This window comes from Lipotes vexillifer, unplaced genomic scaffold (assembly GCF_000442215.2).
Source record: "Lipotes vexillifer unplaced genomic scaffold, Lipotes_vexillifer_v1.1 scaffold865, whole genome shotgun sequence".
Lineage (NCBI taxonomy): Eukaryota > Metazoa > Chordata > Mammalia > Artiodactyla > Lipotidae > Lipotes > Lipotes vexillifer.
The window spans coordinates 2549689-2564670 of NW_006795130.1; the positions used below are offsets into that span (position 1 = coordinate 2549689).

Here is a 14982-nt window from a genome sequence, read left to right on the forward strand (position 1 = left end):
GCTCCGCAACGGGAGAGGCCACAACAGTGAGAGGCCCGCGTACCGCAAAAAAAAAAAAGAGGAATACATATTGCCTAAATATGCATAACTATCTCTAGAAACACACCCAAGACATTTGGTTTCCTTTGTCCATTAGTTTCCTATGAGGAGGGAAACCAGGGGGCTGGAGTTCAAGGGCGGGAGGGAGACTATTCACTATATACCTTGCTGTACCTTTTAAATTTTGAACCAGATAAATTTTTCACTATTCAAAAACTGAACGTTTTGTTTGTTTGTTTAGTGATTAATATGGCATGTAAGTCCCTTTACAAACTAGCACAATCTACCTTAATAGTGTCAACACTAAAGCTTCCCCACTCCCTACTGTACATTCACACCCTTCTATCATTTCATTCTCTCTGCTCAGAAGGCTTTCCAGTTTTCTCTGGCTGGCAAACTCCCTCATGCTTCAAACACTGCCTCTCTAAGACAGAATGAACTCCCCCTCCTATCTTCCCAACTTATTCTTCAAAAGGGCCTTTGGACTTTGATTACACATTTGCTCCCTGACATTAGAAGCTGGGTTCACAGTCCTCCATGAGTCCATCAGAAGCTTATACCCCTTCAGGGACAGAGTCCAGACCTCAGAAGGCATTAAAAGTATAATGAAATGGCAGCATTACTCACCTTAGCCAAAAGCTGGGAGCAACCCAAGTGTCTATCAACAGATGAATGGATAAGCAAAAGGTGACATACACATACAATGGAATATTATTCAGCCTTAAAAAGGAAGGAAATTCTGACACATGCTACAACATGGATGAAATCTGAAGACATTATGCTAAGTGAAACACACCACTCACAAAAGAACAATACTGTATGATTCTACTTATATAAGGTACCTAGAGAAGTCAAATTAATAGGGATGGAGAATGGAATAGCAGTTGCCAAGGACCCAAACAAGGGAGAAATAGGGAGTTAGGGTTTAATGCGTACAGAGTTTCAAATGGAGAAAATACAAGGTTCTTGAGATGGTGGTGATGGCTATACAAAAACGTGAATATACTTAATGCCACAGAACTGTATACTTAAAAGTAGTTAATACAGTAAATTTTATGTTACATATATTTTACTGCAATAAAAAACTTTAAAAAATGAAAGAATCAGCAACTTCTACAATCTCAAGACAGTAATGTTATCCTGGCATTTCATCAGATTTTAAAAGTGCCTTTCTAGGGACTTCCCTGGTGGTGCAGTGGTTAAGAATCCGCCTGCCAATGCAGGGAACAGGGGTTCGAGCCCTGGTCCAGGAAGATCCCACATGCCGCAGAGCAGCTAAGCCTGTGCGCCACAACTACTGAGCCTGCGCTCTAGAGCCTGCGAGCCACAACTATTGAGCCCGCGTGCCACAACTACTGAAGCCTGTGCGCCTAGAGCCTGTGCTCTGCAACAAGAGAAGCCACCGAATGAGAAGCCCACACACCGCAACGAAGAGTAGACCCCGCTTGCCGCAACTAGAGAAAGCCCACGTGCAACAATGAAGACCCAATGCAGCCAAAAATAAATAAGTTTACTAAAAAAAAAAGTGCCTTTCTACTTTCATCCTAGTATTAAGCTCTTGTAGTTCCTTACACTCCAAGATGTTTTTCATTAAATAAGAAAAAAAAAGAGAGAATAAAAAGCAATCTTTTTTTAAAAGTATGATAAAAGAGCAAGAGACTACAATACTGACAAGATTTTGAAAAAGATACGATTCTAGAAGTAAAAAATACTGCCATTTAAATTAAAAACTCAGTGTCTGAATTAAATGGCATATTAGACCCAAGTGCATGAGAATTAGCAAATTGGAAGACCTGAAAAAATAACCATATGGAAAATATAAACTGTTCAGAGATACAGAGGATAGAGAAAGTCCAATATTTTTCTAATTACACTTCCAAAGGGTGAGAATAAAATGACGGAAGAGGCGAAAATTCCAAGAGATAATGGCTAAGAATTTTCTACGACTGATAAAAGAAATCAGCCCTCAAAATCAGGGAGCCCAAAAAATCCCAAGAAAGATAAATAAGATCTTAAAAGTCCCAGTGAGAAAAAAATCATTATTTAGAGGAAAATAACAATTAGACTGATGGCAGATTTGAATGCAGAAAACACTGGAATAATATGTTCAAAATGCTGGGAAAAAATTACTATTAGCCCAGTTTTGTATATCCAATGAAATTATCTTTCAGAAAAGATGGCAAAATAAAAGATATTTTCAGACAAATGAAACTTAGAGTGTGTACTGCCCAAAGACCCACCTAAAGATATTAGTGTAGGACAGACTTCAGGAAGAAGGGAGGTCTGTTCATCGTTTCTCTTATATCTCAAAAAAAGTGGTAAACATATAGGTAAATGGGGAAAAAAGCAACTGTGTAATACAATAGTGTCTAATTTGTGGGGCAAAAAAAAATCAAGAGAGAAACAAAATCTCAGACAACCATATATAAGGGGACAGTGGAATTACAAGTATTTTACCATTTTATTCAAGTAGAAAGTAAAGATGCCAATTAATTTAAGACTTTGAAGTTAAATATGCATGTTAAAAATTTTCCAGAAAACCACTGAAAGACTAGAAATAACAGGTATACCTTCCAAATTAGTAGTTAAGGTCCCCTGACCTTTACATTCAACTCTATTACTCCTGTATCAATAGGACATCTGAAAGAGATTCTATCCTTCCTTTCAGGCTAGAGATACTAACCTCTTCCAGTATCCAGCATATTATGTAGTCATTAAATATTTGTTAAGTTAATTTGGCTGTTCCAGAACAAGATGAATTCTATTTCACAAATGCATTGTACTTTTTAACTCTACCTGGAAGGGCCAATTCCATTTACTTTAGTGACGACCCCTTCAGTTTTTTCTTTTTTAGAAAATAGGACAATGAATGTTTGGGATAAATCCCAAATCCTAAGTCCCAATTTTTGCTTCTAAACTGGGGTGGAAGAGGGGAGAGATACAATTTTACTCTCACTATTGCTCCAAACAAAGGAGATATCAATCATAAACTCAGATGTCTGAATTTTTCATGGGAAACTGGCAGTCAAAGGCTTAGGCACCTAAACTGTGAATATTTTCCCCACAGTTGATAAAACTGTATATTCACAACATATGGAATTCTACTGAAAGCTTTCACTGGCACTTTGCCTTGTTGAGTAAAAGTTAGAAGTTATACTTAGACATTAAAAAAAAAATCAACACTGCTTTTTCATTAGACTAACATTTAAAATATGACTTAAAAATCATGGGAAAATATATTAATATATCTAACACTCACTGAAATCTTTAACTATGTATCAGGCATAGTTCTAAACATTTTTACAAACTCATTAATCTTCACAATAATACACTCCAAGTCAGATACTATGATTAGCTTTGTTTTACAGATGAGGACTATGAGAAACAGAAATTAAATACTTTCTCCAATGTTACATACTTTGCAGGTGTCAGTCAGTGGTAGGATTTAAACCTCAGCAGTTCAGCTCTAGAGCCTTTACACTTAACCATTTCACTATAGGTGATTTATCTTATATCTATATCTAAAGTCTGACTTTGGTATTTGCTGACTCATACCAGATGCACTTTGCCAAAGCTAGCTATTCTGTTCATTTGCAAAGCATCAAAACTAATAGAGAATCCCAAACCCATGTTCTGTATTTCTTTAAACTTACATATCCTGCATAATCCTATGTTGGGCAGGATTATCCCCATCTGCACTCCAGGACTCTATCCCTGGAATTTATTCATTCAGGAAACATGAATTGGATGATCCTGTGCTAAGGATGCAATACCCTATGCTAAGCAATGATTTACTGCTGCTTTCCTAATCGCAGTTAAATTTCATCAAGATTCACCCACAGCATGATATACATTTTTCCAAAGCAGCATAAAACAGTTTGGGGTACGGAAGCAGCAAACGGTCTTCCCACTTGTTTGTTCAACAATTATTCCTCAAGACTCTACTATGTGCCAAGCACTTTGATGGGTGCTGAAAATCAGGGGCAAACACGGCAGAGCCAATATTTGCCCCTGGGGCTCTAATGGGGGAAAGATGTTCAAGAATAATCACACAAATAATTACTTACAACCGTGAAAAGCATAGTAAGGAAAAAAATAATCAAGAAGAGGGCAGCTGAAGCCGATGCTCAGCGGTCTTTTCCTAACTAGGGGGCCCACCACCTGCATATTCTGCTGCTGGCCCACTCACATTTTCTCCATGGCTCCAAGGAATCAAAACTGTAGTTACAGTACTAGTGTACAACACTTTAAAGTAAATAATTTAAATTCTGCAACAATTTCATGGATGGAGAAGATGTAGATAAGCTAAATCTTTTATAAGATCATAAATTTCATCTGTATTTTAACAACCTGAGGCCACAGACCATGTCTTATATACCCTACTATTATTCAGAACACCAGGCAATGTGCACAGCTAGAGTCATAACTAATTTTGGTGGTTTGGGGGGAAAAGCCACAGAATAAGAAATTTAAGTGTTACTAGAGATTTACGAGCACATTTATATATCCTTATCTACTTTAATTAAATGAATAAAAACATGTTGTCCACCTTACAGATAAAAGATGAGCCAGTTCTCCAGGGATGGGGTGGGGACAGAGAGAAGGCTGGAAATATAGAGAAGCTAGATAAGTTGAAAGCTGGTCCCTCAACTTTCAACTCTAAGAACAAATACACCATTTTTCTTTCTTCACAGAAAGACTACTTGTGGGAATAAGTTAAGCTTATTTCAAAAAGAAGGAATGACTTTGGCTTGGATTGTGGCCAACTGCAATGAAATTCAGCCACTTTCCCCTTAAAAGTCATCCAACTGGAAATCTTATCAGTGGGAAATTCTCTAAGGGCCAAAGACTCTATTTTCTGCAACTTAACGATATTTGTAAAACATTTTTAGTTCTAAGATTCACTACCTCTAATTCTCTATACATACACACATCACACACTCATACCCATCCAATGAGCTGCCTTCTCATAGAAGTGACAGAATTTTTTGGAATCTAAAGTTCCAATATGTAACCAACACAATATAATATTTATGAACCTTTGTTTCTTTTTGTGATTATGCAGGCATCTGCAAATAGCAACATTTGAGCGCAGAAGAGTCACCAAGCCATCCAACAGAGGCAAGAGATAGTGAGCTATCTTCATCATGAATGAGCCTAGAATGACCAGCAGGTATAGAGAGTATCAAGGCACAACACACTTATCAAAGGAATTTTATGAGCAAGAGACTGGGATAAGCATGGCACCAGGAATATCAAGAAGAATATAACCCAGTCCTTGTCCTCCAGGAACCAACAGTCTTAAAGGGAGACACCCTAGGGGAGTAAGGAACGAGGGGAAAAAAAAACACAAACCCACAATCAACTCAATCATCCAAAGACTGATGACCCAGCATACAAGGACACAAGACCTACAAAGCCTTACCAAGGGACTGGAAGAAAGGCGAGGAATCCCCAACTGCCTATGTCTAATTATACAAGTCCCCTTTTATCCATTACTCTATCATACTCTATCCCTTTGTCTGCACATAATGCACATACTTAAATAGACTTAATCAATGTAAAGACCCCATATCTTTAATAAGGATGTTGAGATTAGAAGTTCTTTCAAGATCTAGCCCATTATTTTGAACTTATTTCATTCCACACTTACTGAAAGAGCAGTTAGCTAAGTACAGCATGGCTCCCTAAACAGCACATGACAGAGAAAGTCATGGGTTGTTTTAACTGACTGGGTTTCCCGGCTTTTCTTTGCAAATTCTTGAGCAGGAAAGTGAATTAAATGGTTTTCAGGGGGAAGGGTGTTAATGGTGAAAAGGGATAAGAGCTGGTGCATCTATATATAGTTAAGTTTGTATTTATATCTAGGGAAACAAATTGGTTTGGAGTAGAGAGAAAAGACAAAAAGACAAATCAAGTTCAAACAGACTGTAAAAGGCTGAGAAACACTGGAGACGACTGTGACTAAAGATAGATTTTTAAAAATTTCAACAATAAAAATGTAATACTTTTGTAACAAGAGAAATTTTGTTCTTTCTGAAAGACTATACGAAGCTCAGCATGACAAAAATGATTATTAATAGTATACATATTTTTAGTGTTTAAAGATAAAACGTTAACGATGATAAAAATACAAATGAACAAAAATCCCCTACTTATATATTTATTTCAGCTTCCTTCCCTAACAAACCTTTTTGCAGATTGTTAAGAAGAAACAGGTAAGATAGCGTTCCTCTCATAATCATTCCCAATGGAAACTGAACAAATACGAAAATAACAGAAAAAAACAGAGAAGCAGGAGCCTAGATAACTCAAAACTTATGTTATCCAAACTAAACTGTCTATATGGCCCAATATACCCAAATGCATATTGTAAGAATTCTACAGGTCCAATGTACAAGGAACAGAAAGACAGATGAAAGCCTGCAATGGGAGGTCGTTCCTCCCATATACCAACTTTTGTCTCTGGGTGTTTCAGAGTCTTATTACAGATTTGAACTTTACTCCTTAAATTTCACTCTGAAGTATTTATACTACATAGTACTGAAGGCTGTTGGAGCTTAAAAAAGCCAAGGCTGAAATTTGTTTTCTTCTTTTAGTCCTGTCTATACAGGAAGGTTTAAGAGCAGACTGGCCTGAAAGCAACATAAACTAATAGAATGGCCCTTTTTCAGCAACAGTCCTGAGCACAGAGCATTATCCTAGAGAGAAACCTTGCTGGGATACCAGCTAATCTCTGATGTTCACCCTTTAAGGACTGCTACTTCTTTTGATACTGCTCTAATGCTGGTTAATTATGTAAAAAGTATACCCTAGTGTCATGACCATGACATAAGGTTCAGTGAAAAAGTTGGGCCTGGATCAGCCAAAAAACAAAAAAGCAGCAGATCAACTTTCTGGTATCTTTTGTCTCCTGCCATATGGTTCAAGGAAATAAAGATCTCTTAATGAGGAATTCATGACTCAGTATGATACTACACTGTAACCAGCAGAGTTCCAAATAATATATCAACACCTGGTCAAAATTGTTATGTTTTAAAAAGACAAAAAGAATGCAAAATCCCAATGCCACTTTCAGATAGGAGGCAACATACTCTCACATTATGAATTTAGTAAGTGGCCTGCATAGTTGAAATGACTCTGAAACAGAGAACCACAACTCAAAATAGCCTGAACACTTTTGTTATCTCAAACAATGGGCAGTTAGCCATTCATTCCTCCCTCCTAGTATATATTCTACTTGTTTCAGACAAGGCCCATTATAAATTTAAAGAGACTGTTCAAATTCAGCTATACCGGATGCCTGAAAGCTGGGGATGGAAAATTGTCACTGCACAAAAATTCCTATTACAATATTTTGTGCATAAAAAAATGAATGATGGGCTTCCCTGGTGGCGCAGTGGTTAAGAATCCACCTGCCAATGCAGGGGACACGGGTTTGAGCCCTGGTCTGGGAAGATCCCACATACTATGGAGCAACTAAGCCCGTGCACCACAACTACTGAGCCTGCGAGCCACAACTACTGAGCCCACATGCCACAACTACTGAAGCCCGTGCACCTAGAGCCCGTGCTCTGCAACAACAGAAGCCACCGCAATGAGAAGCCTGCACACCTCAACGAAGAGTAGCCCCTGCTCACGCAACTAGAGAAAGCCCGCCCGCAGCAATGAAGACCCGATGCAGCCAAAAATAAATAAAAATAAATGAATTTATTTTTTAAAAAAGAATGCCATATATATATATACACACACACACACATATATATAGTTAGTTCATTTAAAAAAAAGAAAAGTTATATTGCACACCTATGACCAGCCTGACATTGAAAGGAGCAAACACAACAGACATGGCCTCTGCCACTGAGAAATGTACAACCCAATGAAGACAAACACTGACCAAGTATGATGACAGTCACAAGAGAAAAATATACATGCTATGATGGACTTTAGACTGTGGATAATTAAGATATTCCCATCCTACCCTCTTTCTAGGTGTGCCAGTAAAAGACAAGGAAGTTGTCAGAAAGCTTTTAAAATAATGACCATCTCAGTTGTGATACATACAAAACGTAATTATTTTATATATACATATACACATACACACACATATATATAAGTGACCGGTAATTAAGTATATAAAATAACCAGACTCCTTTTTTAACCAATATACCAGAAATATTAAAATCCAAATAAGTCCCATCTCCATAAAAACAGTTGCCTTAATGCTACCCTTACTCCTGACTATAGCAGAAGGAGGCAACTTATGATATGGTGGTTGATACCACAAAACTTTTACTTTAACTTTTATTTTGTCCATAAAATATAAAATAACTTTTATTTTGTCCATTGTTATACCAGTGCTATTTACAAAACAGCTTTAGAAAAGCCCAACTTTCCACTGTGTCAATATATATAAACAAATATTTAAATTGGGGCTCCATTAAAATTATAAACATAGTTGTAGAAACATACAATCTCCAAAACTCTTCCATTCTCTCGATCATGAGTAAATGCTAAGTCCTATTTGTATATCTCTTTTGATCTAGAGACAAAGTGTTTCAAATGAAACTTCACGATTCCCCAAAGAATCCACAAACCTACTATAAATACTATTTAAATACAGAAATCCTAGAAACCTACTTTAAATACTATTTAGTTCTCATAGACTTCAAGCTAAGCAGCCATAAATACTAGAGGAGCCTTTACGTGTTTGGCAGACATACTTTTGTGTTATCTGTATCTATTCTTTTTTTTTAACGCTGCAAAATTGACTGTCACTGTGAAACAGAACACTACCTTCGCATCATTTTTTTAATATAGGCCCTTCACACAGGCCATGCCAAAACCAGCCTTTAAACAGATAATCTTGCCAAGCCCAGGACAAATGGAAACTCTTTGACTAACAACATTCTCATTGCTTCTGATTCAAGCTAGAAAACTTCCAGTGATATTTAACAACTTTGTTCTAAGTGGACACAGAATGGTGGAGTGAAAAGAGCAGAGTGTCCAGAGTAAGTGAAACAGAGCTCAAGTCCAAGCTCCCCCACTAATTAGCTGTGCCACTGTGGGCAGGTTACTTAACTTCCCTGATCTACAGTATCTTCATCTGTAAAATTCAGACTATAGCAATACCTACCTTAAAGAACAGCTATGAGATTATACATATGAAAGCATTTTATAAACCATAAAGAATGATACATTCTTATTATTTACCATATTAATTTTTTCCTTAATATAGGAATTTATATGTTCATTTTTAAAATTGGAAAATACAGAATATGAAGAAGAAGAAGAAAATCACCCACAGGCCTGTCACCCAAACACTGTTATTTATTTTAACTGAAATAAGTCCAACATCAACCAAAAGAAATTAAAGTAGGAATAATTTCAGATGTTAATATAGATAATTTATAAACGACAAAATTGATTTCTTTTTAAGAGCAGAACAGTCTTTCCCATCTATCAGTTAAAAGACAATGCTGCTATTTGTCCCAGAGCTGGTCCCAACAGGGTATGATATATGGGTGAGGCTCATAAAAGTAAAGGCCAGAAAAACGTCCGAAATAAATATTTCATGAGCCCCAGGAGTAGTTACAACACGTGCCCTCAGATGCAATGGAGAAAGCAAAGTGTATGAACCCCCATTAATAAAACTGGCACGACTATATGGTCACAAAGACTGTCAGATTTCTATGGGCCACTCCAATGGGAAAAAAGAAAAGTTTATATACCATGCTACAAGACAGACAGTCTAAGACTTCTGAATTTTTCACACTGCTGACTGAATCCCATCCTTGGAACCTGAACCTCTCCTCTATTTTTCCCTTCCCATCCATCTTTCTCCTAGGCCCCCTCCTTGTTTTGTTACTGCATTAGAATCATTCTCTGCGTTTAAAATGGCCTTATTTTATACAATGGAATATTATTCAGCAACAAAAAGGAATGAATTTCTGACACATACTACACCACAGATGAACCTTGAAAACATTATGCTAAGTGAAAAGTCCTACACAAAAGGCCACATTATTTTCTGATTCCATTTATATGAAATGTCCAGAAAGGGCAAATCCACAAAGACAGAAAGCAGAATGGTGGTTGCCTGGGGCTGGGGTGCTGGGGGATGGGAGAGAATCAGTGACTGTAATGGGTATGAAGTTTCTTTTTGAGGGAACAAAACTGTCCTAAAATTAGACTGTAATGATGTTGTGCAATTCTGTAAATATACTAAAAAAAAAAAACACTGAATTGAGTGTTTAAATGAGTGAATTGTATAGTATCTGAATTATATATCAACAAAGCTGTTTTTAAAAAAATGGCCTTGGGCTTCCCTGGCGGCACAGTCGTTGAGAGTCCGCCTGCCGATGCAGGGGACACGGGTTCGCCCCGGTCCGGGAAGATCCCACATGCCGCGGAGGGGCTGGGCCCGTGAGCCATGGCCGCTGAGCCTGCGAGTCCGGAGCCTGTGCTCCGCAACGGGAGAGGCCACAGCAGTGAGAGGCCTGCATACCGCAAAAAAATTTAAAAAATAAAAATAAACAAATGGTCTTATTCAGTTGAAAAAAGGCCATGTAAATAATCCCATCCTACCCTCCCCCTAAGGGTGGAGTAAAAGCGATGACTCAATTGTGATGATACATATAAAGTGACGAGGCTACTTTTGTTTAGCAAATACACATGAAAAATTACAAATCTAAATGAGTCTTGCTTAATGATTTCCTAAGTCAAAACTTGGTCCTCAGATTCTCCATAAACCTATGCCTTTGTTTAGGTATTCTTTCCACTTGTAATGCCTTTCTTACCATGTCTTTAAAAGTTCCAATCCCACCTTCTTTAAGGCCAGCTCAGAGGTTATCTCCTCCATGAAGCCTTCCCCATGCTCTCAAGAAGAGTAACCTTACCTTCCTCTGAACTTCCATGATACTTCACTTTCTCCGGGCCACTTAGGACCTTCAATCCAGTATTATACTTATTCTGCCCAATATCATACTTATTGCTTTGAGGTTAGAAGGGATGTGTCTCAATAAATACCTACCTCATAAGTGGATGACTACAGCTTAACAATTCAGAATTTCATCATCACTTGGTAAATTTTAATTTTGGAAATATCCAAAAGTCACTTTAGACTCAAGAATGGTATATAGGGCTTCCCTGGTGGCGCAGTGTTTGGGAATTTGCCTGCCAATGCAGGTGACATGGGTTCGAGCCCTGGTCCGGGAAGATCCCACATGCTGCGGAGCAACTAAGCCCGTGAGCCACAGCTACTGAGCCTGCGCTCTAGAGCCTGCGAGCCACAACTACTGGGCCCGCATGCCACAACTACTGAAGCCCGTGCGCCTAGAGCCCATGCTCCGCAACGGGAGAAGCCACCGCAACGAGAAGCTCGCGCACCGCGGTGAAGAGTGGCCCCCGCTCGCCGCAACTAGAGAGAGTCCGCGAGCAGCAAGGAAGACCCAACGCAGCCAAAAATAAAATTAAAAAAAAAAAAAAAAAAAAAAAAAGAATGGTATATAAAGTAGTAGGGTTAAAAAATGCCCACTTCAGACAAAATTTTCTTGACCAAAATAAAACAAATTAATTTGACATATGTATGTAAATAATCTGTAAGAAATTCCCAAAGAGAAGCACTGGAATAAGGATATAGCCTCCCAAGGTAACTAAAAGAAACCTGAATTGTATAAATTTCAGAATATTTGTTCAAAAATCAGATTCGTTAATTTATAGTAGCACCGTGTGTTTTTTTCCTGAGAGTTCTATTATCAAGCTCTACTAATTCTTCTTCTACTGTATTTCTAATATGGTTCTAATTCCTGCTCCATTTTCCCTGCCACACCCAAAGTCCAGGCCCTCATTTTCCTCATAACCAACCAATTTTAAAAGTCTCCTAATTTATCTTCCTTCCCATAGTTCCTTCTTTCCTTCAACAATATCAAGCCATCCCATGGGCCAATGTTGAGGGTAGGAACTGAGAAGCACATACGAGGCCTGTTCTCCAGACACAATCTAGTTGGGAACTTGATACATGTACACAATTCATGACAATATTCAGCAGCATATACACAGGGCCACAACTGACACCCAGAATTCCAAGCAATGGGTAGGTCCTCGGGCCTCCCCAGAACACAATCTATACAGTCTCCCTCACACACTGTCCTCATACTATCCCTTCCATTCTCTTTGTTCATCTTATTGGACTTCTGTTAAAGTGCCCATATGGCATGCACCAATTTCATCTCCAGTTTCTCTCCAACTTGCCTCCCGAGCTAAGCAAGACAATCTACTTGCTGTAATCTGGAAGTCACTTATTCACAAGTACCTTTGTTCATGATTAACTACTTATCAACACAACCCTCCCCACTTTCTCTCTGCTAACTCCTATGTACCACCAATCTCAAGTCCCTTCTTTTGTAATGTATTGGGAAGTTTGCAATTATATGTACTTCTGTTTTCAGCTTATCAATGGCCTCATTTTTTTGGTATTTGTCTCACAGTATCTATTAGTGTTTCCTAACTAAGGGACTATATCAAAGCCACCTATGGAGCTTCTCAAAAACACAAAGGCCTTGACCTGACCCCCTAAAGAGTTCCTCAGTAAGTCTGGGGTGGGACCTGGACATCTTTATTTCTAAAAAGCCCCACTGGTGATTCTGATACACATCTCAACCTAAGAACCACTGATTTATTAAACTGCTCCCTATATAGCAGACATTCAGTTCTTATTAATTCATGCATTGAAGCTCATAAATAACTTTTTTCTAAATAGCCTAACCAGATAGCCCCTAGACTATACACTAGCTCTGCTCCAAGTGCAACATGTGGTTTTAAGATTTCATTTCCTGAAGTACTCCTTGGAGGGACACTATTACCTTGTCTCTTTACATTGTTTCCTATTTGTTGAGAAATGGAGGCCTGGAATGCAGCCATGTTAGACAACACTACATAAGAATGTACTCTGGAGTCTTAGATTAAAATTAGTTATAAAAAGAACAAGAACAGTGTAGAAGTAGACATTTTGAATGAATTCAGTATTCTTCCTGAATACAGTCTAACTAAATCTACACAGAAGGCAGATGGGGAATTTGGTCAGTAGCATTCTCCTAGTTACCAGTCTCCTGAACTGTCTCCTGAACTGGGCCCCTGAAGACTGAGGAAGACTTTGAGCAGCTGAAGTGTGCTAAAGTGCTCTAAACAGTTACGGAACCCAAGCCCCACCCAGACCCACAGTTGCCTACCAGGCTCCTAACTACCCTGGCACACACTAGTTACACAGCTCAGTGGGGAAGCCGTATAAAATTTTTCCAAATTTGTTCCCCACAGGCAGCAGCAGTCTGAGTCACCTACCCAGGGTGGGAAAGAAAAGTGTGATATTAGCCAGCAGAGTGTTAGGAGACTGGTCACAGCACCTCTTTTCCCCTTTCAGAAGTGGACTCCGCCTCCTCCAGGATTCACCTCAGTTATTAGTCACAGCTGTGGGCTACAGGGGTCTGCAGAGCCACTTAGCCATCTAGGAAAGTTGTGGCTCGAGGAGGAGACGCCCCGTTCTTTTCTCCGGCAGGGGCCGCAGATCCCAGATTCCACAGGCCTCTCCATCTTGCTTCCTGCCAGGAGGAGGGGCCGACGAAGAGGGCCCCCGAGTCTGGAAAGGCCCCAGTGGGAGGAAGCCGTTTGACAGCAGGTAAAGCCAGGTGGAAATCTCCACGGGAGTTGGAGGGGGAGGAGGGGGATGAAAGGCAACAGGGTTAAGCGAAAGGGGAAAAGGGATTCGTAGTCATGAATTACTGTATAAAGAGATCACCCGGTGTTTGTGAGTGCCAGAGGTGTGAGCAGAGGTAGAATGCCCGGGAAAGGAGGAGACAGGGACGAGTGGCCACTAAGACAAGTGGACAGAAGGGCCGGACGCGGGGAGCTCTGGGGAGGGCTCAGAGGTGGGTGAGGCGGGTTTCAAGGTAAGGGGCAGAAGTATTAGAAAGGAGAACAACGTGTCTTAAATAAGAATCCCTGGAAGGAAAGTCAGGGAATCAGCAGAGGGGCCCGCCAGCCCAGAGGCCAGACTGAGGAGGCCTAAAAAGGAGCTGAAAGCAAGGCTGTCAACGGGAGGGGCGACAGCCTGCTGAGGGAAAGGGGCTATCAGACATCCTAACGCCTGTCATTTATTGAGCGCTTACTATGGGTCATAAGCTGCGCTAGCCACTTTATAAATACCACCTCGCTGAATCTTCACAACAAACCCGCAAGGCAGGCATTATTATGATTGCCCCCATTTTATAGGTGAGGAAACTGAAACCCAGAGAGGCTCGGGGGCTTGCTCAAGGTCACAACGCGGGGTCGTCAGGATTCAAACCCGAGGCGGTCTGGCTCCCGAGCCCACCGGCAAAGCCACAGGCAGCGCAGGGGAACCACAAGGCGAGCCGGAACCCCAGGGACGTCTCCCGCCCCCGTTCCCCATCCCAGGCCCAGCGCGCTCACCCGAACGAGGTTACTGACGGCCGCCTGCACGGCGGCCACAGGCGCGGTGAGGTCAGGGATGGCTTTGCCGTCCACCTCGCCTTCCTCGTGCATGATCACCAGGTGCGAGATCTGCTGCGCCACCGGCTCCAGAATGCTCTCAATCGTGCGCGTATGAAACACCGGCATCGCGGCGGCGAGCGAGGCGGCGAACCGCGGGCTACAGAGATCTGAGAACTGCGGGGCCGGGAATCTGCGGAGAGACGGACTCTGAGCAGCGACTACGGAGTCCGGGCTTCCCTCGGCGTAACCAGTCTCGCGAGCGCCCCGCCCCCTCTCGTCGCCGCGCCCAATGGCAACGCCGCTCAGACCAGGGCCTCCACTCCTATTGGTCCCTCTTTGAGATGCTCCGCCCACGCAACCGCGCCGCCGAGGCCCCGCCCCGCCCCCATTCCCAAGGGAGGGGCCTGGGATTGGGGCTGAACCCCGGGGCTTGGGCCC

The 14982-nt window shown here is 40.7% G+C and overlaps 1 protein-coding gene across 2 annotated transcripts in view; it reads right to left on the bottom strand.

Moving 5' to 3' along the window:
* Positions 1-14670, bottom strand: part of VCL (vinculin) — a 98386-nt gene extending 83716 nt beyond the window's left edge. For both annotated transcript variants that reach the window (XM_007467504.1, XM_007467503.1), the window contains exon 1: positions 14503-14670. In XM_007467504.1, coding sequence (XP_007467566.1) covers positions 14503-14670 — 168 coding nt within the window. The remainder of the gene's footprint in view (positions 1-14502) is intronic.
* Positions 14671-14982: the final 312 nt, after the last annotated feature.